This window comes from Lycorma delicatula, chromosome 1, assembly GCF_047948215.1.
Source record: "Lycorma delicatula isolate Av1 chromosome 1, ASM4794821v1, whole genome shotgun sequence".
NCBI classification, from domain to species: domain Eukaryota; kingdom Metazoa; phylum Arthropoda; class Insecta; order Hemiptera; family Fulgoridae; genus Lycorma; species Lycorma delicatula.
The window spans coordinates 139360881-139387320 of NC_134455.1; the positions used below are offsets into that span (position 1 = coordinate 139360881).

Here is a 26440-nt window from a genome sequence, read left to right on the forward strand (position 1 = left end):
ACCACTTTTATTTGATCATTTATTTACCTCCAGAATACTTAATATTAATATCTTATTGTATGATTTCCTTATAAGGAAATATTTTAATTAAATGTGCACCTTAATAAAAAATTTGTTTAAATATATTAGAGAAAACTATAAATATGAAATTGGATAACCCTTACGAACTCGTCGGTAGGAGCTATTTTATCAGTGCAGTAACACACTTACCCACCTCTGACAGGATCTATACAATAATGCAATATTATGCAGAAACATGAATAAAACATTTAGTTTTATTTTTTATCGTATTATTTTAATATAACAGCAGTATACAAAGAAAGATTGTTTTATTTGTATATTACTTGAATTGTTTTATTGTCATAAGTAACATCTTATTATCTGGAAAAGTCTATGACCTTAACCTTTATTTAAATAACAATTTAAACACAGAACTGTAAAAAATTATAAATCATCTACTGTTTCACTTACAGCAACCTAGGAAAAGGTCAACTAATTTCTGTTGTAAGAAATTCATATTTCTTTCTCAATTATTTAAACTTCAGTAATTTCTATTTGAAAAAATGTGTTATTGTACTCATAGTATTAAAAAAAAAATATATTTTAATATTAATATTTGTGATGAACTATGTTTTAAAAATATTAAAAGCTTTTAAAAGTCAACTATAGTGAATTTAAAAGAAAGCTAGCTCATAGACAGGTAAAATGATTTTTTTTAATTTCACCATGAAGTGTATGATAGTTAATTAATAGCTTTTCAACAAAAAAAATATATATATATTTTTGAACCATATACTATAATAATTAATTTGTTATGTAAAAATAACAGCATTCAAGAACTTCTATTTCAAGTAGGAAAAAATACAAAAAGGGATTCTTCTAACCCAATCTAGTTACAAATCTTATCACCAAAAGCAGAGAAACTGGCCACATTGTGCTTACACCAGTATACAAGAGATTGCTGATGTAGATAAGGTGGCTTGTGTATTATGAACTCTGTTCCAAAATGTTTAACAAAAGAGAGAGAGAGAGAGAGAGACAAGGTCTCCCTGGAAAATATAATCATTAGTGATAAATCAACACTTCATGTCACCGAGTAAACAGTCACAAGAGAACAAAATCTAGAGGAAGGAAAATCCATGTGATTCTCTGAAGCATATTTGTGAAAATCAAAGAAGTATATGGCGATAAACAAGATCTTTTGTGCTCTTTTGTGTTAAAACAAGACAAACAGAAAGTGTTTAACTTGTTTTATTGAAAATACTATAAATTGTACCATGTTCTTGAATAAGTAGTAAATTTTATCATTTCATAATTAGATTGAGATGATCAAGAAGGGATGCATTTGCTTCCAGCTAGTTGGTACATTACCATATTACTAAAAGAAATCCAGAATTTCCTTGATAACTGTTTCCCATGTCAGTGAAAAGGTTGAGCTGACCAAACTGCTTGGTCACCTTGACAAAATAAAATATGTTTTGTTATAAAATGACACCTTTGTAAGCAAGCACTCAGTAAACCTTAAATATGTTACAATAATATATTAATTTTTTTTTAAAGTCATTTATTAATCATTTGGTACTTCATGTCAAAATCTTACAATATAGTAGTATTAACTTTAATTTGTATTATGTTTTTCACTGAAATCAAAAAGAATATTTTGCTCATGTTCAACATCTCTTAAATGAAGGATAATTTTTTTGCTTAATATTCATGATAGCTAATTAATAAATGTGCATAACAGCTAGATACTATTACAGGGAAAAGTAGGAATTTACTTTTACGAGTGTTCTCTTACTGACAAAAAAATAACATAACAAAAGAAATCTAGATGTTACATCATATAATTTAATTTATGTTACAACAGTCCTAAATCCAAAATTTCAACATCCTACACCTAAATCATTTTAGATACATATGTACGTATAGACATCATGCCAAAACTAGTCAAATTGGATACTTCCGTTGAAATCTGGACATCTAAATTTTTCACAATACTTCCTTTACTTCATACAAGGAAGTAAAAATGAAGCTCTTCTGAGAATTAAGACCAAAAAATAAATCTAAACTGAAACAAAATTGTTTTAATGTAGATTTAAAATAAACATTCACAAACTAAAATATGTTTTCAGTATTTCATTTTTATCTACATATAATAATTTTTCCAACCTTTCACTATTAATTTTTTTTTTTTTGAGATTTGCAACTCTAAATTAATTCTTAGTAATTTCCATTTCTTTATTTTGTTTCTATAAACTGTACAAAATGAATCTAAATGGCACTGCAATTCAAGTTTTATTAAAAATTTTCAAAAAATCAATTTCAGGATGCTTTTTAAAGGTGAAGTTTTAAATTTTTTTCTGCTTCTAAGCTACTTTTCATTTGAAGGTCTTATTTTATTTTATCACGAACTCGGACAGGCTGCTGCACATGTGTATGTATACCACCAAGATCTGTAGTAGTGTAACAGGCTGACAATCAACATATTGTTATTTAAGTAGTTAATAGATAGTATAGGTTGATAGAAATTGAGGAGTAAACTAGTTTGGCTGTTGCCAGGAGTCCACTGTAAAATAAGTTATACCTTATTATGTCAATTATTTGCAATTTATATCTCCTGTGGAGGTCTGAGTAACTTAACAAATTTTTACTTCCTTGCACAGAGTAAAGGAAATATTGTGTTAGCGAAAAATTTTGGTTTCCAGATTTCAACAGAAATATCCATTTTTGATTAGTTTCAGTGTGATGTCTGTACATAAAAGTGTATCTCGCATAACTCAAAAACCATTAGCCGTAGAATTTTTAAATTTTGGATTTAGGAGTGTTGTAACATCTAATTGTGCACCTCCACTTCTGATTGCAATCGACTGAACCAAAAGTGTCCAAAATCCCCAAAAAATTGGATTTTGGACTTTTTCTTAACTGTAGTAATAAGCTCTCATTGAGAGCTTTTCAACGACATATCATAAGTGGTACTTATTTTCATTGGTTCCAGAGTTATAGCCAAATAAAAGTTTAATTAATGAAATATTGGACATATGGGGAACCCCTTAGGAGTTCGAATCAGACTTCATCTCCTTTTTTTTTAATTTAAATATATATTGGTTTATTAACAATTTATAACCACTGATTGAAAAAATAGTTTTACGATGAATAATAATTCAATAACAAAAAAAATTAAAATTAAAATATCAGAAATTTTTAATGAAATAAAATTTTATGTATTTTTCATTTAAAAAAAATGTGTAATGTAATTTAATAGTCGTACAGGTCAGCCTTTTATCCGTAGGTCCTCGGTTCGAATACCGGTCAGGTATGATATTTTCAAACGCTACAAATCAACCATCTATCATCTGAACCGATACCTAACGGTGGTCCTGGAGGTTAAAAAAAATAATTGTACAAGGAAGTCATGTGTTCTTCACATCAGTTTTTTTTTATACTGCGCTTGCACTCTTCCAACAAATTGCAACTTTCACGAGACATAATATATCGATTATCTTCATTGATGAAATCGATAGAAATAATAAGACGACTGTTTGCTTGCACCCTTTAATCGATAGTTGTATCCTTGTTTTCCCACAGTTTACAGTTCCTGTGCGTGAGTATGTCTCTTCGTAGTACTTTGTTTCTTGTCGGCTGCAGAGTTACTTGTGCGAACAAGTATGGTTAACGACAATCATCCGAAAATTATATTTCTCGTTAGTGGAAAGAGAAAGGCTGGAAAAGATTACATTTCTAATTTGCTTCTTAAAAGGTTTTGTACTTTTTTAGTATATATTAACATTGCATTTGGTATTATTAAGAATATTAGCCAAAGATAAGTTGACGATATTATTATGTTAACTATTGCATTATTTATTAACGTTCTCTATAGTCATATTCAGTTCACAATTCGGCGCTTCTGATTAATTTAATTATGCGAAATTTTTTACCCTTCTACTAAATAGTTCTAAATCTAAATAGTTTTTTTTTGTGCTGCTGAACCTATCATTTAAAGTAAAGTAGTCATTGTTAAATCCAACGTTCTTTCATGCAGTTTATTTTTATTGACCTAATATACTGTATTTGTCTCTTTCTGGTGAGGTTATATTCTAAACAACATATAAACATTAAGATTTGTGTTATATAAGTAACACAATTAATAAATAAAATATATTTATATAATATAAAAAAAATTATTTATTTATTTATTAGTGGATAAGTCCAGATTTATTCTTTTTTCCCAAAAAATATTTTTAAAAAATGCCGTTTTTAAACAGAAATTTTATTTTTTGACAATCTTCCATAATCTTTCTTTGCAAGTTTTGATAACTGTATTTTAATGCAGTAGTTTTCTGAAGGTCCCATTAGGGAATTAAAATAAATTAGATCCAAATATAACTATTTAAATTAAATCTAAGTTGTCACTTAAATCACATACTTCATTTTGGTAATGTAATAATCTTATACTGTCAGTTGGGTTTTCTTACAAAATAGCATTCTAATGTATTTGTTGTCTTTCCCCCTGACCCTACCAGGACTGAATTGAATTTTTAGCTCTGGCTACTGTGCTAATATGTTAATTTCAGATATATAAAAATCAGTTTTATGCATTTCTTATCTCTTAAATATGATGTATTTAACCTTTTTGCCTAGTACTAGTAAGAAGTATAGGTACACTATGTTTCTGATTTTATAGTTTGCATTTTTCTTTTCAATAAAATGTTTTAATATTGATGTCGTTTACTGTAGCAAACTATTGCTTTATCTATGATGACTGGAGTCATCAGATTACAAAATTTGTAGCTTCATTAATTTTATATTTCACTGTTCTGAAAAAAATCTTTAAAAAAAATTGTGCATATGTAATGAACGTTAATAACTCTTGAATAGAACTAAAAGCAATAACTTGCTTATGTGTGCTTATATGTACATAAGTTACTACTTACATAGTCGGTACTTCTATATATGTTCAGCATGACAACAGATCCGCTAAATAAATAATTGGTTAGCACAAATTTATGTAAATATTCAAAATACCTACCAAGACTACAAAATATGATTTTGTTTTCAGAATTGGTGAAGAAAATGCTGTGATAATTAGACTGTCAGCTCCTATAAAATCTCACTGGGCAAAAGTTAATAATCTAGAGCTTGATGAGTTGCTAGGATCAAGTGAATACAAAGAGAATTATCGGAAAGCAATGATAGAATGGGGAGAGAATGTTAGACGTAATGATTATGGATATTTTTGTAATGCTGCTATAGAAATGACAAAAGGTAACTGAATTAATTGGACTACTAGCAATAAAAAGAAGTCCATTCTTTTGAGTGACTATAACGCACACTTGTACATTAGAATGAAACTGTTTCTTATGAATTATTCTGCTAATTCAGCTTCTATTGCCATTAGAAAAATTGCAGTAAAACATAAATTAGTTTTCCATGTTTTAATAAATAATTTTTCATTTTAGGTTTAATACATAAAAACGAATTTTCATGGCAGTTTTAGGGTTTGTTATTAAATAAAAATTATCATCAGTATTCATGAAGTAGTATTTTTTATACTATGCTATTAACAGTATATTAATCTATTCATATCGAAATCCTCTTAACAATGAAATAAATTTCTTATGTGCTTACTCAAAATTTACGACACTTTTCCAGTTAGAGTTACATTTAAAATTATCTTAATTCAACACATTGCTTTTAAAATATTTTCATGTATCGTGTACTGTATTAGCTCTAAAAACTTTATATCAGGCTCAGCTGATAAATTTTGCAAACTAGCATGCTACACAGAGACTAAAGGTACTATCGAGTTGGGTGTGTGGCAGATCATGATAGCTAAAATCCCCCTCTACAAACGTGCGATAATGCGTTGAAATCCACTTACCGGTTTGTTTTCAGTAGCGGTTAAAATGGAGACGAGTACAGCCAACATGTCAACACAGTTAGAAACGGTGTGCAGTGATCGAATTTTTAGCAGCAGAAAATGTGAATTCTATGAATATTTTTGATCATTGAAAAGCGGTTTACGGTAGTGAAACTGTTGACAGGAATACTATGAGTAGGTGGGCCTTGAATGTGAAGTTGATAAAGCGACAATTGAGGAAGCACCTCGCAATGGACGACCAGTATCTATGATTAACAAGAAACATTGAAAGGAGGTGGACGATTTGCTTGAAAGGGACCTGTAAATCGTCCAGCAATGCATTGCTGTTCAGTGCATATCTAAAGAATGAGTAGGCCATATTATTGAGCAATTGATTTACCGTAAAAAATCTGTTTACAATGAGTACCATGCAAAGTATCGCCATCTCTGATGGCTCTCCGCTAGTTCTATTCTGCATCCACCGTACTTGGTAGATTTGGCTCCGTGCAACTTCTCTTTTCATACCCATGCTACGCATATATGTGCAAAATTTATCAGCCTAGCCTCATAATTTTAATTAACTTTAATGAAATAATCTTTCTTGTTAATAGTAACAATAATTCAGCAGTAAGTAAATTAAGAACATTTTCAGAATTACTTAATTTAACCGTAAAAAATCATAACTAAATGAAATTTATACTTTGAAATAATTGGAGATTACCATTTACAAAGTTTAAGCAGAAAATTGTTAAAAACACAATGGAAGTAGGAGCTCTTATCTAAACTCTCGAGATTGTTGACGCACTTATAGCAGGACACTAGGTGTAATATCCCTTCATTATAGAAAAATGTCATTTATAATGTGCAGTTTCTTTTTCGGCTACCCAGAAAAGATTTCAGATATTTGAATAGTGAAAATTACTTGTTGCGAGATCTGGGGTGTTGATTGAAGATGATTGAATCGTTCTTAGCTAAAGGTCATGAGGAAAGTTTGTATTTCAGCTGCAGAAAGCAGCCTGATATTTCATGGATCAATGCACCCCAGGTAAGCATACCACATTTATTCAGAACTATTTTCAGAACGGAACGCAAGGATGTCAGAGGGTGCAATACCCTCCTACTTTACGGTCTCGCGTCCTTTGCTGCTGGGTGATTCTAATGGACTGATGGTTATTAATAGTGGCTGACGTTTATTCGTTTTGTGAAGTTTTGATTGCGTTCCGATCCAATGGAGGGTTTGTCAGTAGGGGCCCGACGGAACGATGTGCTAATAAGCTTATCTTCCGTGACGCGCTCCATTTCATCCTAGAGTGAGCTGACATCCTTCATTTAAGGGGGCGTCCTCTCTTAAGGAAAGGACGTCAGATTTAGGAAAGGACGACAGGGCGATTTTTGGGCTTACACTTCATCATTTATTTTAATTCAATTTAATTTGGTTTGAATTAATGAAAATGTGATTGGAAGGATTGCTCTGAGGCGTTGCGTCCCAGAGCTATCTCAGTCAGTAGGAGTATGGATTCAGGATGATTTGGATATTTGTTTTCATGTCTGCCTCTCTAGTCTTCTTGTTAACCTTGTTAGTATCCAGTATGTTCCAGAGGGAACTATACTGGCGAGAGACAGACTGTTTGTTGTCTTCTTTCTTCTGAGTCTTCTTCTTCTTTTCTTTTTAATTCGCTTCTTTCTTCAAAGGATGGGTGGGAAGCGAAAAGGTTATGTGGGATCATGGTACCAGCGCTTAGGATTGATTAGTCTGAGCGCGATATACCTCTATTAAGGATTAGATGTCTGCCCGCTGTAAGGGTGGGCAGGAGAGATATATATAGTGCAGGTTGTTTTTGAGCGCCTGTGCGCCGGGGTGGTGACAGTTTTGAATAAGATGCCCCCCTATTATATGTAAACTTTGATTTGATGCAGATGCTGGTCTAGCCCTAGAAAATATAATGGTCCGTGGAGGGTTTGGGGGGTCTGGTGGTGTGTGGCCAAACACGCTTTCTTCGAGCTGTCCCTGGAGTTCTTCGTGATTCACCTGAAAAAGCCCAAGCGCACAGCGGATTGAACTTTTGAAGGGGGTGAGAAAGATTGCTCTTTCATTACCATGGTATGTGGGGGTGACGGATTAAGGCAGTTGTGCTGCCGGAAGGGTATGGAAGTGGAAGTGGAATTTGGTAATGTGTCCGCCTGTCTTCCTATGGTGGGACCTCATTGCGAAGCCGTAGACCTTGCCTAACTCTTCTCTTGAGTAACCTTTAAGTAACCACTTTGCTTGTAGTTCTAGAACTATTTTCATTCTGGGTATTCTTCATAATACAGAATATGATATTATGTATCATGTACAATAATAAGATATATGTAGAAATAAATTAGCATATTGTAGATCCAGTTGAACTACATCATTCACAATAGTTGAATTTTATATATTAAATTTGCTTTTGTTTAGGTTTTTTTATATTTCATACTACACACATTACAAATTTTACATCTAAATGTGAAACAATTTTGTGTTTTACTGTTATAGAAAACTTTAACTAATAAAAATAAAAGGTGTAACTTTTAAAAGTTAATAAATATATCTGTATTATGTACGCATGCGCATATGCACACACACACACCACACACACAATTACTGAAATTAATCTTTTTAAGCTTCATGTTCTTCCTCTGTACTGTTAAATTATGTTTTAAATTCTAAAATATAAACCATCTAGTATAGAATATTGAAATGAGATGTAGATTACCTTAATTTTGTCATGAAAGTACTTTCATGGGATCTCACATACTCAGTCATGATTGAATTATTTAATTAAATTTCATATATAACAATTAATATTAAATTGAATTAGTATTAAATGTTAATAAAACCTAATAGGAAAAAATCAAGATTGCAGTAAAGAAAACAATATTGATAATAAAGTAGCAACTTCAATAGGAATTTTCATTCAAATTATTTCTGTACTTTGGAAGAACTGAAAGTTGAATTCCCAACATGTTGTCAAACCCATTGACATGATGTCATGATTTGCAATGAGTTTTAACATGATTACTCATGCAGAAACTTTTATTACTGAATAAGGTGTTTACTTCCAACATTTTTTAATAATAAATTTTTAAACACACTAATAAATGTTTATATTTAAATTTGTATTTTCCTTTAAATCTATTCATAAAATCATTATAATTGGGTGTTTGGCCAGAAATTCTGCAGCAAGTTGGTTTTAAGTTGCTCAACCTTTTTTTTGTAGATACTGAAAAAAAACCAGTTTGGATTATTAGTGATGTTAGAAGAAAAACTGATTTAAAGTGGTTTAATGAAAATTACAGTAATGTAATAAAAAAGACAGTTAGAGTTACTGCAAGTGATGAGATTAGACAGGAAAGAAGTTGGACTTTTGTAAAAGGTAATTACTTTATTTGTATTCAATACACTGATATGAATATTTTAGTATGTACGAGGTGTGGCAGAAAGACCTGGATTAATCCTATAAAAATTTTTATTTTTTACAATTTTAACATTTTTCCCTTTAATATATCCCTTCCACGATCCCTACACTGCTCCATGCGAATTTTCCATTGGTCAAACCAGTGTTGGAAGTCATTTTTAGGAAGCATGTTCATGGTCTCCATCTCATTTCTCTTTCACAGCTTCAACTGCCTCAAATCTTGTTCCTTTCAGCGCTGATTTCAAAAGTCAGTTGGAGCAAGGCCCAATGAATAGGGCGGATATTCCTACACTTGTTTGGCCAAAAATGTCTTGACAGATGAGATTCCTTTTGTTCAAATGTGAGATTTTTTTACACCATTTTTACTTCCTTGTAGTAAAGGAAGTATTGTGATCATGAAATTTTTGGTTTTCAGATTTCAATGGAGATATTTGTTTTGACCACCCCTAAATCCATTTTGACCAGTTTCGGTGTGACGTCTGTATATATGTATATATCTTGCATAACTCAAAAACAATTAGCCGTAGGATGTTGAGATTTTGGATTTAGGATTGTTGTAACATCTAGTTGTTCACCTTAATGAAGTAAAATTTTATGTACTTTTCATTTTAAAAAAATGTGTATATGTAATTAATAGGTGTACAAGGAAGTCATGTGTTGTCAACATTAGATTTTTTATCATTCTTTCCTCATGTTAAAATTTCCATGCAAAATCTGCCAAATAGATTCTTTGTCAATTCTTATGGTATCAGCAACTGCATGAATACTCTTTTGACAGTCTTTTCGAGTCAAAACACTAATTTTTTTTAATGTTTTCATACATCATTGACGTGGTAGGTTATCCTGGACATGGGTCATCTTCAGTCTCTTGTCATCCATCATTGAACTGTCTAAACAACTCAAAAACCTGAATGCTTGATAAACATTCATCACCATATACTTCTTTAAACAGAGATTGAGTTTCTATGGCAGATTTTATGAGTTTTGCAAGAAATTTTGTGTTAACATGTTGCTCCTTTAAAACACTTACCATTTTTATGAGGGCTGCACAAATGTTGAGTCAAATACAAACGAAGGCCATGGTCTGACTAAGGGGTCCGCAGTCAACTTGGCAGCAGGAATGGCGAGAAGGGATGTCACGTGACTGGCTGTGTGCCATTTTACCTTTATGTGCAAACTGTTTGTCTGTAGATTGTGTATGTATGTACTTAACTTTCTGATTTATCTGAAATAAATTGCTACAAGACTTTTACAAACAATTAAAAAAAGAAAGTATATTATTAATATTTTCCTTCATTTTTCAGGATTCAGATTACATCTGCTTGCTAAAAAAAACTAAATTAAATTGAATCATCTAGTTGCTTAATAGATCTAAAAATAATAATTGCTATTAACGTTGTTAAAATAATCATAAGTTTGAATCGAAATATCATCAAATAATATCGCCAAATATTACCAAATCTATTAATTTATATTTAATAGTTTCTTATAAATTACATAAACTTTCTTTATATCCTTGTTTTCACATAAAACGCTGCATTTCTGTAACTTTTCACTGCGTTAATTCTTTTTCCAAATAACATGAACCCCAACGGGTAGTCTTTCCCCTTCAATAAATTAGATTAAAATTAAGATTTTTCCCCTTGTTTAGCCTTCAGGAATCACTATCAGATGTTACTTCAGAGGATGAATGAGGATGATATGTAGAGTGTAAGTGAAGTGTAGTCTTGTACAGTCTCAGGTCGACCATTTCTGAGATATGTGGTTAATTGAAATCCAACCATCAAAGAACACTGGTATCTACAATCTAGTATTCAAATCCGTGTAAGAGTAACTGCCTTTACTAGGATTTGAATGTTGGAACTCTCAACTTCAAAATCAGCTAATTTGCGAAGACATATTTACCACTAGACCAACCTGGTGGGTTACTCTTTAAGACTATGAGATTGGTGTCCCCACAGCCCTAGGTTCTGTAGCTTTTTTCACTGCACACCAAGCTGCTGAACTTTTTAACCATATACATACACCACACCAAAACACTATACAAATTACAACATGTACCCTTACCCACCAACACAGCAACATCTTACACTGTTTCTTCCTACAGTTACACTTGATGTTGTTGCGACACCGTATAAAACACTATTGTAACCCAAAGTGAAAATTATTGGGCCAATGGATGGATAGCTTTAAATAGTGAGTCTCACACAATGTCCTCTGGGCTCCAGGATGAACCAATTGTATGCAACCCTAGCTCAGGTACATGCATGCTCTGATTGAATGGTCTGTTAAATCGCTGGTACTCGTGGAAACCATATGACAGTCCCTAAAAATAATCTTTTGGTGGTTGTTGCTCCACTTGAAAAACCCAACAGACCGTTTGAAAAGAATTCAACAGACATTGTCAGATGAAGATGTGTGTGGAGATATGGAAACAAGAAATGTAACAGGTAGGGTTAAATCTTCTAGTGTACAGTTTCTTGTCAAGTATAATGAGGAAGGTAAATCCTTCTCTAAGGTTTCTCCATTCTTAATAAATAAATGTATTGTAATGGGTTACAGCTCTTGTAAATCTATTAAAATGCTTAGGTGCGGCACCTTGCTGATTGAAGTAATTTATGAACATAGTGGAAGCTCCTAGTCCTTAGGAACATAGAGCCCCATAGCATAATAAATTCCAGCAAAAGAGATCTTTTGCCTTGACTTGGATGATGTAGAATAATTAGAACAATTATCACCATAGTCAGTCACTTGTCTACAGAGGATAATGAGGAAGGAAAATGGTGTTGATGTACCAACATCATCACTTATTCTAACCTTTTCTACTTCCATTGTCCCTGAGCGAATAAAAATTGGCTACCTTTCTGGCTGTGTGCGGCCATATATACCAGACTGAAGATGCTGCTTTCAGTAGTAGGGGTTTAGTCACAAGAAAACAGGTTGCACAAAGAAGCGTTGGAGCTGAAGTGGGAGACTAGAGGTTATACTCAGCTCCCGAACGGACCAGACCTGAAGTCCTCTGGGAGTTTATTTATGCTGGGTGCACTCCAATCGCTTAAATTCAATATGCCATTGTGGCAATTAAGCTGAATTTGCTGTTTGATATGCTGTCGTGGCATGCTTGTTGCATTTGTATGCACTGTTGGTACCTCAGTTTAGAATTTATTAGCAGTGATAGGCATGGGGTCTTCAATCTTTTGCATGTAGGCTTGTAGCTTAGTTCCTGAGGGCAACATGGTAGTATTAGGTGTCTGATGTCTTCTTTGAAGGCAAAATTACTGATTTAGATGTCCCTCGGGGCATCTGCATCAGTGACATCTCTCGAGGCCAGACAGCACTGTGGAATGTGATCAGTTTGAAGGCAAGAAGATGACCTCCGATTAAGCAAGTCTTGGCTAGGAACGGAGGGGCTGGTGTAGCGACCAGACACGCTATGAGGAGGGATCTTCTCTCCCTCGGAGGAGAATCGAGATGCACAAAGAAGCAAGTGAAGATATGTACTGAGCCGAAAATGTCCTTTGCTGTGGCTTATCAGAAGTATAAAAAATCCTTCAACATGAGGAATCTTGTACAGCCTGGTGTTAGTTCTGCCCAGGCTCTTTCTAATGATGTGAAAAAACAGAAAAAGTGTGCATCTTGCAAAGAATTAAACCAAATTGGTCCAGGCTTTGGCAGATCAGGTAAAAATCTCTCACTTTTATTGCAGTATTGAGTACTGACAAGAAGAAGGATACATTTGGTGGAAAGATAGACAGTAGTTTTCCAAGTCCCCACCACCATCTTGAGGCTTCTTTGGGGAAATGATGGACAAGGAAGTGCTCACAGAAGCAAACCACTTCCTTACAGTTATCAATACCAAAAATAAAAACTGGATTATATTTGACAAATATTGTACATGCTGTTTTGTATATATATATATATATATAAAAAGTATTTTTATGGGAACAAATATTATTCAGTGGATTGCTGGCAGTCTTTGATCTCGCTGTAAGGGTATTGAAATCCTACTAAAGGATTAAAGTCCTTTAATACTTTGTCTGCAGGAGACTCACCCCCTTCCCAAGATGATGAGTCCTTTCGCAGTTATGTCTGCGAATGATGCAATTTTCACACTGAGGGTAGAGGATGTAAAGGAGTGGCTGTTTTTCTGAAGGAAATCATAATAACTATCTGTACTCTGTTACCAATAAACATCCCTGCAGTATCAGTGAAGTTATTGGTGCCATTCAAAATGAATATCTGCATCTTATACCTTCCTCCAAATTCAAATATCAGTGAGGATGATCTCTCCAGTCTATTTTCCCAGATTCCTTTACCCTGCCTAATAATAATAATTTGTAATTTCAACACCCATCACTATTCATGGGGCTCATCATCATGTTCTTCCTGAGGCACTATAGTTGATTGACTGAGACAGAACTTAGATTGATGCTGCTTAATGATCAGTGGCTCACTGATCACTTCGTATCATCTTCATCAGGCACATTTTCATGCATTGATCTATCCTTATGTTCAGCAACCTTACTTCCTTATCTTACCTGGTGTGTTTCCTGAAACTTCTTTGGAAGCGATCATACACCGGTAGCTATCTCATTCAGTAATAGTTATTTGCCTCAGTCAGCCATGCAGATGGGTGGTTCAGAAAAGACTGGATTGGATACAAAGATAACTTTGGTCAATATGACAAGAGTGGTAGCTCAATCCACCAACTTGCCAACTTCACACACCCAATTCTCGATAGCACAAATAAATTCATCCCTTTAACATCAGGAATGCTTAGGTGGCCTGTTGTTCCTTGGCAGGCATGCACTAAGGGATCATTACAGGACTTTGCATAATTTCAATTAAAGACCTATAACTGAATTGCTGTGAGGGCGGTTTGCCATCAAGTGTTTTGATGTGCTAAATGGAAATCATGGCTGAATTATGTCAAATCCTTTCACAGACAACACTGTGTCTATTAGACATATAATGAAGAATAAGGAGGAGGATTATAGAGGATATATATATAGATTATTTACACAAATATGTATTGCCAGATTACTGACAATAAAAAACTTTTGTTTTACCTCGGATATGGGAATTACTGAGTTGTATAGGGGTTGGACTATGGATGTTATATACGTGTGTCACATTCTGTTTACTTTGCAAACAGCTGCTTAATCTTCTTATTCACCACTCTGGGAGTATAAACATGGCTGCTACACTGACGTAAGACAAACCAGTTTGAGGACAGACATGATAAACAAAGGTTATCTTTGCCTTATACACAAAACTGTGAGCATCAAGAAATAGAGTGCAATTGTTTATATTGTGATAATAAAGATCAACGGTGCCCAGATTGATTTATGCCATTAAAAGAAGATCAAGAGGAAGAATACAAATGAGACTTCGTAGAAAACTTCTTTGAAACACACCATGGATGCGATGAAAAAGAAAATGCAATATACACCACATACAAAAACGAAAACTTGAACTTAAGGAAAAACAAATTAGTAGCTATACAAAAACAATTCCAGAATCTGCTGATGAAGATGGACAACCTGACAGCACTGATGAAATTATGAGCATGGCCGGACCAAATGACGGAAAAAGAAACATATCCACAAATAATGAACAAGTTCGGGACAACACCGAGACGTTATGTGACTCAGTTGAAGTTATGAAAAGACATAGTAACACTGATGATGGACCAAGTAATCAACATAAAAGAGGTGATAAAAAACACACTATCATCGCTTTGCTCCAGATCTGCTGAGGTATCTGTATTTCATTTTCCAACTCTGTGGGAGAGAATAGAAGAATTATTTACTTGGTTGGTTCTTGTCAATATGTCGAGTCAGATTATTCAGCGGACAATATGGGGTCTGATGTATAGAGAAAAGTTCAGGCCATATGAGGATCAAGACAATCTCTCAGCCAATTGACCTGAAAACAACGGCATCCTCGTCACTGAACCAATGGATGTGGTGAACACATTTGGAAACTCGTTTAGTTCAGTTTCACTAACATCATCTTACTGTCTTGAGTTTATGTGATGTAAGTTGCAAGTAGAAAATATCCCGTTTGTGATTGGAGATTCACAAAATGAATTAAACATACCTTTCTCTTTTGATGAGCTAAGGTTTGGCATGACACTTCCCTCTGAAATGGTAATATCAAATCCAGCATGTTATCACACCTCCTGGATACTGGTTTACAACATCTTTTATGTATCTACAATAATAATTTTTGATTAGGTTTTTCCAGATTCTTGGTCAGAAGCATTGGTGATTCCTGTACTGAAACATTATAAAGAAAAATCATGCCCGCCAAGTTATCATCCTATCTTTGATGATGTAGTTGTTCTTGAATCTGCCATTCAAAACGCCTTCTTACTTTGCCAACACCTCATTGCTGTATTTTTCGATATTCAGAAGGTATATGACAGCTTGGAGGAGAGGAATCCTAAATAAACTGAATGAATGGGGTACACAAGGAAATCCCCTTGCATTTATCCGGGATTTCCTCAGTAGCCGATCTGTTCGAGTTGGAACAACAGTATCAGAAAGTTTTACACTAGAAAACGGAATATCATAGTGTTCCAAAGTATTACTTTGTTTGCCATAGCCATAAATACTATAACAAACCGCATGCAATAACCTGTTATGTTTTAAACATAACCGAAATGGATTGTAATTAAACTTAACACTTGTATTTTAAACTGTAATTAAATGTTTTATGTTATCTCAAGCTTAAATAAATTAATAAGGAACTTAAACTGTGGATCTTATTCCATATTGCCTATTTACTAACATGTTTTCTGAAGAGGGTGTTCATGATGAGTGGCATAGTGAATGGAATGCTACCATCAACAGTAAATTTTGTCCAATTCTGCAGACTGATGCGCCTGTTTGTGTTCACTGTACTGCCAACTAATGGTGAACCACATCCTTGTGGGTTTTGTCTGTTATTTGGCATTGCTTCGAAAGTTTAAACTACGACCTAACATACAAAATATCTTGGGCAACAATGCATCGATGTGGTCTGACGTTTACAATTTCTTAAGGCTGTTGCAGCTGTGTTCAAATATTTGATTAAAACTGTTTCTGCCTTTTGACATTCGGCAAATTTATTGTTTTATTTTAAATTTTAATATTTTTTTTTATTTTGGTTTTATTTCAAACCTATTTCAAACTTAAAAATTAAAACTATGTAAAATGCCTAAGTTAAATTTTAATTGTTAATTTTTAATCCTTTAGTATGGTGATTTTGTGTCCGGGCACTGATAACGGCACCTCATTGTGTGCCCAGGAAAAAGCATAATTTTGTGTATAATATAAAAAAACCTTTGCAGGTTTAAATATAAAGTTTTTACTTGATTATGAGGTAAGAAACTGTGATTATACATAATAACAAAAGAAAAGATGTCACAAGTCATTGATAAAATTATAGACTACCTCACATTTTCCTTGAATAAAATTGCTTTTCTAGAAGTACATTCACAATTAATAATGGTTTATTTTCAGTTTATTTATTAGTATTTTTTTTTATGTTTAGGTGTTGATGATGCTGAATCAGAGTGTGATTTAGATTCTGTTGATAACTGGGATATTATAATAAATACTAATAACAATGACAATAATGATCAACAATTTAATATTCTTATTGATATATACCACAATTCACTTGAAGTGGCAAGATGATTAGTAAGTGATGTTCTATGGATCAATGACTGATTTTCACAATAAATTGTGTGGTTAAAAAATGAGTTGTTAGCTAAGCTAATAGCATTTAACAATAGTTAATTAGTTTCATCTTCATGAAAATTTTCTTATGTAAATTTTTCCTAAAAAAATCGACCATCAGATTAGTGTATTCAGTATTGGGTTTCCAGTATTTTTATTTTTTTTAAATTATTGGTGAATAAAAAATATATGTGTGTTTATAACTAATTCCATGTTTATTTATTTATTAATCACAACAGAATTTACATTTGGTAGTTTCCTCAAATAATAGATGACATTTCAGGTAAAAGAATAAGTTATATTTTTAAACTCTACCTTTTATATCATTAAAAAGTATTTTCTTTTTTTTTTTTAATAATTTTTCCAAAATTGTTAAAATTTGTAATATTTTAATATTAGAAATAATTAAAACATATTAATATACGACATGAGTGTCAAACTAGCAACTCTTAGGCCAAATTGTTTTTGTAACTGAGTTTTTGTGGCTGGTGATGCCCAGAAGTAAAAGTAAACAGTACTTTACTTATAATAAAATACTTTTAATAAGTAGCTGTACTTTAAAACAATACTTTAGCAAGTAGCTGTTCCATTGGTAATTTTTCTGTATTACCATTATGCTACTCTAAAACGAATCACACTTTCTCTATGCAAGTCGTGACATTGATGTGTCATGTACTATGGGTGACTAAGTTGCAATTATAGCCTTTCTTATAATTTTATTGGAAAGTTACTTAATATATATATTTGTTTCTTTGTTGCAATCTATTGTTTTGTTGTGTACAAGAAATATAACGGTTTTTTAATTTTAATTGCAACCATACAATTTATGTATAAGTTGTTGCTTTCAATGTCAATCAAGACAAGAAAAATTGATGATGAGGAAAGAAAATTCCAAGAAAGGTGGGATCTGAACTATTTTTGTATGGAAGTGAATAGTAAAATTACTTGCTTAATTTGTAAGGAAACTATTAGTATTACTAAAGAATATAACATTAAGCAAAATTATAACACCAATCATAAGGAATAATATTCAGGTTTCAAAGGCAAAATAAGAAAAGAAAAAACAATGAAAAAATCATTTCACAGTCAGCAACAGCTAAATAGCTGTTGCTATGATTCAGTTTGCATGATTCATGAAAACTAATGAATCTGGAGTAAGAGCAAGTTATGAAAAACTATTTGTTAACAAAACTTTCAAAATTGTTCACAGGTGATTGGTTAATCAAAAAATATATGATAAAAGCAGCAGGTGAAATTGTCTAACCAGAAAAAGTGCAATCATTTTGATATATTTCATTAAGAATTACCAGGGTAGAATTAGTGAAATTGCAAATAACATTAGTTCACAACTACAGGATATATCTAAGTCTTGTTATTTCAGTTGCAATTGATGAAAAGTACAGATATACAAGATGTTGCTCAAGTTGCTGTATTTTTTCATTGTTATGATAATAACATGAGGACCGCCAATGAATTTTTGGAAGTTATCCATCCCTCTTCAAACTACAACTGGCAAAGATATTTTTGATGCTGTGTTGAAAATATTAGAAAAGTGTGTAAGGTTCCTCTTCACAAACTTGTGTATGTAACAATCAACAGTGCTAAATCAATGACAGGTAAAAATCAAGGAAGTGTGACAAAAATTGATAAAAAATTACAAGCTTAATATCCAGATAAACCGAAAAGTCATGGGTTTCCATTGGCTATTCATCAACAAATTCTGTGTTTAAAAATATTAAAAATGGTTCCTAAGTTTTAAAGAGATTCTCTACACGTTTGGAGGAAATGCCTGTTTCTTGAAGTGAAATGAAAAATGAAAATGTATCGGTTACAAAAATTCCTTTACGGGTTATGAATCTGGAATTTTGACTGATACAAGCCATCTCAATAATCTTACCATCACATTGCAAGACAAAAATAAGTTAAAAGCAAATAAGTGTGAAACAAATAGCAAATTTTGTACAAAACTGTTCATTTAAAAAAAGATGTTTAGACCCTTTTTCCTACTTGTGAGCAGATAAAAATCAGAATTGCTTGCTCACAGTATTGTGACAAAATTGAAATAAAAAATGAATTCGATTCACTGGACATTTTTAATTTGAAATTGACAAAGCTTTCATTCTGATTCAACTGGAATTAATTGATTTCCAAAATGATTTCGTTCTGAAAGAAAAATGACAAGTAGAAATTCTAAAAATATATTCTTAAGTAAAAAATACCCATATATTAAATAGTTCACTGTAAAAATTATTGCTACTTTGTGAGTACATACTTTTATGTGCATATTTTCATGTATAAAAATAACAAAACAGCATATAGATTGGGACTGACATAACCATTATTCCAACTGAAAATTGGTTAGCCACTAAACAGTGGCAGGTTCGCTGGAAACTAATAATTTTCATAAATCCATTGAATATTTAATTTTTAAATAAAAATTATAAAGTAAATTCTAATTACTTTTATTCTATAGTTCTGAGGGGTATTCCATTTTAATTCAACAAATTTTCAGAAATTTTATTGCATCACTATTTATGATTTTGATATTTGGTATATGATACCAAATAATATAGTGACCAAAAAATATTTTTTATATTTAAAAAAAATTGTTTTCTTCAGCAAGAGACTATTTTCTAACTTGCCAACAGGTAAAAATAGCCATTTATATCACTTTTTCCATGAGCTGAAGCATTCTTATTTTACACCATACAGCGGTCAAAAAGGGCTTACTGGAAAGAGTAAAGATGGAACTTTATCTTAGTGTATTCTAAATTAACAAATCTTGTAATGTTTACTGAAATTACGTTTACAAATTGTTCTTTTTTCAAATTTTGGCCCAAAATAAATTATGAAGGGCTTAGGGTAACAGGCTTGTTTTTTTACCTTTTAATTCTTAGGTACTAGTAGTACTTATAAAAAAAAAATTGGACTGTTACCTAGTGTCCTTTAAAACAAATGGCCACCAAATTGTAAGGATTTTGAAAATATCTCATTTTTGGGGGCCAATAACCACATGTAGGCAGGTGGCAAAAATATGAAATGTTTACAGCAGTAAGTACTTTTTATGTACTTTAAAACCATAGATTGTTTATTGTGTTAATCAAAAGGGTTGACAAGTAATGAAGCCATCAAAACTGCTAAAAACACTGTTCCTTCTAACTGTGAACAATGCATCCAAAAAATTCACAGCATGTATTTTTTCAGATAATAATGTAGGCCTACTATACAAAATATTTTGATATGTCTATAATGAGATAGCTTATATTCTACATGGTTTGTTACTTGAAAGTATGGCTCATACACATAAACTCATATTTAAACACAAACATGAATAAACATGCATGGACCTGAATGTAGACATTGTAGAAGGCTCAGTTACTGTTTTGATGTCAATGTGATATGTTGTATTGTTAATCCTGTGATTAGGTAATGTACACTTGTTTACAAAGTAATTTTATTAATTAGAGAAATTTTTATATTAGCTGTAGAGAAACTGGGATAAGGCAGAGTGAGGTGCAGTTGGTAGTTTTATCATTTATACTAACTGTATTGTTATTGTAAGAACCCCCTTGCATTTTATAAAAACAGATTATGGAGTCTTCAATTGGCATTAACACTGAAACAGTATGTCACAAATTGACTTACAATAGATCTTCAGTATTGCATGATATTCCAAAGTTTACTGAACAGCATTGATACCTTTAAGAAGTGGATATACTGAAACAAAAAATATCTGTACTTTTCATAAAACCGAATATTTAGATAAATATTTTCATAATAATGGAGAAAGTTGCTCTGACCCATTTAGCTGTCACACTAAACCAGTTAAGAAATCTTCGAGAAATATCTTTAATACTTTCAACAAGCAATCCAAATTTAAAATTAATTCCAGGCAGAGCAGTGTGTACAAAATACAAAAGCCACAAGATGATACAGACAGTGAACCAGAATGTCAAGATATATTTGAGCCTCAATGTGTTATAGTCGAGTTGGTGAATAAAGCTTGTTCAGCACTTGGAATTTCCCTCTTAAGGTTCAAAAATTATCAAGCAGCGCAAAGGAACCATTTTTAAAAAAATAAAGTTACAAAAATAGCTGAGTCAGTTACCAGTAAATTAAATGATTCTTTGATTTAAATATTTCTACAGAAGAAATCAGTTTAGTACCACAAAATTATGTTGATTATGAATATGAATATGAAGAATTAATCGAATATGAAGAATATGTTGAATATGAAGAATTAATCGAACTAAAGGATCATCAACCCAGGAAAAAATTAATATTTTAAGTTTATTACCAACAACTGGAGCATTCAAAATGAGTTTAGTGTTGATTAGTATTTAGTCCGTCAATCCTAACAGTTAGTTAAAACAAGTGGAATTTTGCCACAAATTGACATAAAAAAACTCAGTCCTGTAATTGATGAAAATGTTATTAAAAGTGTCCAAGATTTTTACCAGAATGATAAACAGAGCCAAATCATCCCAGCCGAGAAGGATTGTATCTCTGTAAGACAAGCTGACGGGAAGAAAATTAATATTAAAAAAAGGTTTATCTTATGTAACATAAAAGAATTGTACAAGGCCTTCAAAGAAAAACATAATTTAAAAATTGGTTTTTCAAAATTTGCTAATGTGTTCTGGCTGGTGGGTCAGGTACTCTCTCTCAGAGAGTACCCCTTTTCTCTGTATGTGTGTGTCGCCCACCAAATTGTAAAACTCTTGTTATCTGCTTTAAAAATGAAATTTGATTATAAAATTCTCACTAAAATAATTACGCACTAAAAACAAAATTAATAATACTGTGTTGTTAAAGTTAATATTAGATCATTTAAAATATCTTCATTGTAAAAATATTAATATTGTGAAAAATGAATGTATTTTGTTGCAGTCCTTGATCAACCTATTGAATTAACAACTATGACAACATCAGTTACATTAACAATCACTACATCTTTGCCAAAGGCAACATCAATAAGATGAGAATTATAAGAGAACACTATTGTTAGTAGTCCATTGACAACGCACTTAAAAATAAAATGTAATATTTATGATCAATCTAACCATTTTTAGATTTAAAATGGGTCTTTTTTAATAATACTTGTATTTTTGTAAAATTGATATGGATTTATGTGCTGTACGTTATTTAATATTTTACTTTAACCTATTCGCAAAAATTGTTTGCTGGATTAAAAGTGCCAATATCACTTTTCATCTTGCCACTCCATCATTCTTCATTACGAACTTAATCCTCTTATTAGAAATTCTTTCTTCATTAAAGGTAAAATACGTATTTAGCTGTTCATCATAAACCTTTATCGCTGTAAACATTTACAAAAAAATATTAAATTATTTTGATCACTGTTTATAAAAAAATAAAGAAAACTGAAATCTACGGATGTAGAAATGTATCATTTATTATGTTTGGTTTTAAATAAACTTCAGTTTGACATAAATGTTTTAGGTAGGATTTTAGTCCTGACATCTCTCCTAAGACTTAATGGTATCAAATCCCCACAGCCCTAGCCTCTACAGCTTTTCTTTCGACTATACCCTGAGCTGCTGAACTCTTCACTATACACATGCACAACACAAATTACAACATATACCCTTACACAACTAAAGAACAACATCCTATACTGTTTCTTCTTGCACATACACTCAGTGATGTTGTGACACCTTATAAAATGCAACTGTAACTCTAGGTGGAAACTATCATGCTGATGGGTAGATGGCCTTACATAATGAGTCTCAAACAATGTCCTCTGGGCAACATGGTGAACCCAGTTGTATGCAGCCCTAGCTCTATACACGCACGCTCTGCTGGAGTAGTATTGGAACTCTTGGAAACCTTATGTCAATCCCAATGAATATTCCCACAAACCCAGAAGTTATAAGAGACTTCAACCAACTTTGTCAGCTGAATATTTTGTTGATGGTGGGGAAACAAGAAACCTTATAGAGGGAGTGAAATTTTCCTGTATAAGGTTTTATGTGGTGAGATACAGTAAGGAAGGTAAATTGTTCTAAAGGTTTTTTCCTTCGTAATAAATAAGTACATCATAACAATTTGTGGTCCTCCAAAATCTGTTAAAAAACTAAGAATGGCGCCCTGCTTATTGAACTTAAAAATGAAGAATAGTGCTGGAAACTGCTCAATTAGTCCTCAGTGGCTTCCTTACACATGTGTTTTATAAGATTACTTTTTGTGTCAGTCACGAGTAACGGAACTCAAAGTTGAATAATTCTGTATAGTACCCATAAATTTTATTTAAAATATTATTTATAACAAAGGTAACATATATTGTAAAAGGACGATTGAAAATTTTTATAAAAACCATTAAATAAGATTGCAACAATTAAAGTTGTGATTTTCACTTCATACAAGTTGCTGCAGCTGTAATTCAAGCTTACAATAAATCAGTCACCTTACATATCTACACAAAGTGCAGTTGCAGTTTCACTAAGTGTAAGTGTCAGTAAATAAAATATACCTTAAAAATAAAGGATCATAACACAACTTTAGCTGTGACATCTCAAAAATAAAAGTAGAAACTAACCAGAAATAAACTGACAATGCATCAACTGATTACAGATAACTTTTTATTGGAATGTCATTTTGTAAGTGACCAGAAGTTAGCTTTCTATTTTTATTTAAGCTGTAAGATTTTTCAACTTTTTTTCTATTTCATAACATTATAAAACTTTTTTAAATTCATTTTGAAGGCGTTTATCGAGAATAGTAAAAGTTTTTCCTCCCACATTTGTCATTTATATCAGGATGATTACACCATTGTAAGATTCCAGAACAAAATGGTAGCAATTTATTTACATCAGAGAATATTTGTCTCCCTTTAATCACTTTTACTTTCCTGTCTAATGCTATAACCTTAGAAGGGAAAGTATTGTAATCGGTCCAGTTTGGGTAAATGCAGTTTTCACTGAAGCTTTATGTTTTGACACCTAAGGAACCCAAAAAACCAGATGGAAATTTTCCAGATGTTCATATATTTGTGTGTTCAATGTTGCACCCTAAATTACCTTTTATCTCTAGAACTACTCAACTGATTTTGACCAAACTTGATCAGATTACTTATATGTGTATATATTGAGCACTGAAAACATTAAATTTTCAACTTAAAAGGTCAAGGGGTGAGGCTGTAGAACAAGGTCACCCTCAGTATCTTGAAATTTCTCCTAATTAGGTTTTATTTTTCTTAGGCACATTTGTTAATAATTTAAAAAAAAAAGTTTTTGCAAAATCGCACTCCCTACCCAAAAAATTATCTAAATAAAGTAATGATTAAGTGGGTACACTGTATTACCGCCTCTCCCACTAGAAGCGCTAGTGTAGCACTGACGTACAGTTGCTGTAATCGCCTACTGTTGTGACGTCACTTTAAAAGTGTACTTTTTACACTTTGTTAAGTGTAAAAAAGAATTTCAAGTGGCCGCTAGTACAGCCACACCCGTGCAAATGAAATACGGTCTGCTCGCACGCTTTAGTTAGAATCATTGAATTAAATAAATAAAACTTTATATTTAAATAAAATGATAAATATTTTTAATTTTGTGTGTAAGCCGTGCATCAGAAAAAAGCCGCGTGACGGTCGAGTCCTACAACTGTGTTGTCAGCTTTTTTTTATTTTGTATATATTTTACGTTCTCAAATACGAAGACAAGGATTATCTGCAAATGATCCTGGCTGGAATAATGAAAATGTTCAGTAAGTTTACCTGAACCTTTCAAAACTTATTTCATGAATACAGTAATGTATTTCGTTTGTGCTGTATTTTCCTGTAAAAGTACGTGTGTATATATATATATACTAGCTGGGCACGGTTCGTTTTGCTTGGACCCAATTTTTATCCATAGGGGACCCCTTGTATTTATTAAAATCATTCTTACGAGAATAATAAGTAAAAATTAAGGCCTGTTCAATTTATAAAAACTACCAGTATATTATAATTTCTTCAGAGCAACGATTTGATCAATACCACGCCCGAAACTGGATGATCTGAAGAATGCAGGTTTCAAAATAATCGGCTTCTATCTTATAAATAGTAGTTACAGCTGGCAACATTTTTCAGTATTTTTACCTTTCTTTTTCCTGTTTAGCCTCCGGTAACTACCGTTTAGATAATTCTTCAGAGGATGATATGTATGAGTGTAAATGAAGTGTTAGTCTTGTACATTCTCAGTTCGACCATTCCTGAGATGTGTGGTTAATTGAAACCCAACCCCACCAAAGAACACCGGTATCCACGATCTAGTATTCAAATCCGTGTAAAAATATCTGGCTTTACTAGGACTTGAACGCTGTAACTCTCGACTTCCAAATCAGCTGATTTGGGAAGACGCGTTAACCACTAGACCAACACGGTGGGTTAACAATAGTAGGCCTACTCTTATAACATGTAACGGTAGTTTGAAAATGAATATTGATGTTTTAAAGCTGTGTAGTAGTTCTCAAATTTCACATATATTGATTATAATAAATGAGAGAGCTACTCGAATAGTTTTATTATGCCGTGTTTCATTACTCTTGTATAAGTGCTGTATGATGTTTTGTAACAATTTGTCTTGAATGTGTATGTGGAATTATTTCGGAAATTTAAATTAATACATAAAATTGTTTGATGAAGCAGAAATTGACAAATTTAAGTTTTTGAAATGCATTAGGCTTCGTAACATGTGTAGAAAAAGGAATACTGAGGTTTTAATTTGTTATAATCTTCCTTGGGAGAGGTGTACAGTTTTTATTTAAGGTTAGAATGAAAGAGCAAGATCATGAATGATAAAAATGAGCTACTTTTAATAAAATGAGCTTTTTCAGTTCATAATACGTGATACAATTAAAACACGTAACTGCATTATTGTTCATTGTATACATAATATGTATTCACATAAATACTTGAGGGTGTACTCTGATACAGCCGAACTCAATTTTTTTTACCACCTGGTCATTTGGGTTTCTCACTCACTAAAACCCTTGTTTCATTCACGTTTTCAATGGTTTGGGACCATTTCACACTACTTCAGGCCAGCCCGTTCATTATGTTATGTCAATTATATTATATAAACATTTTACAAAGCTACATTTTAATTGTCCAATACACAGAGTGGCGGGAAGTCTCTTTACGCTAGTTATAAAATTATTAGGATAGTTGCGCTTACCGCAGATGGAACTAAAATGTCTGTATGGGTTCCACCATGTTCAAAGCACAGTTGTATGCGCTTCCATGACCGGTTGGTTCATCCGAATCAGCATATCGGGATTGATCATTTAAAATGCTGACTGAAAAGTGTCTTGGAGTTGACATATCTGAGTTTTTGGATTTCTTACTTTACAAAACCCCAGAATGCATTGTCAGGTGTGGTAAGGCAGAGCTTCTAGCTGGCCAAGGCAATGGGTCT

General features: G+C 32.3%; 1 protein-coding gene across 3 annotated transcripts; it reads left to right on the plus strand.

Moving 5' to 3' along the window:
* The first annotated feature begins 3578 nt into the window (after positions 1 to 3578).
* Pmvk (Phosphomevalonate kinase) lies at positions 3579 to 22065 on the plus strand. Of its 3 annotated transcripts, XM_075362416.1 has the most exons (5): positions 3579 to 3757; positions 5057 to 5262; positions 9100 to 9255; positions 16837 to 16985; positions 21915 to 22065. In XM_075362416.1, the coding sequence occupies exons 1-4, from the start codon at positions 3666 to 3668 to the stop codon at positions 16980 to 16982; spliced, it is 600 nt and encodes a 199-aa protein (XP_075218531.1). In that variant the 5' UTR covers positions 3579 to 3665; the 3' UTR covers positions 16983 to 16985; positions 21915 to 22065. The 3 variants fall into 3 exon arrangements, with proteins under 3 accessions (XP_075218531.1, XP_075218524.1, XP_075218540.1); XM_075362409.1 differs by lacking the exon at positions 21915 to 22065 and having other exon boundaries at positions 16837 to 17231; XM_075362425.1 differs by lacking the exons at positions 16837 to 16985; positions 21915 to 22065 and adding an exon at positions 15537 to 15946.
* Positions 22066 to 26440: the final 4375 nt, after the last annotated feature.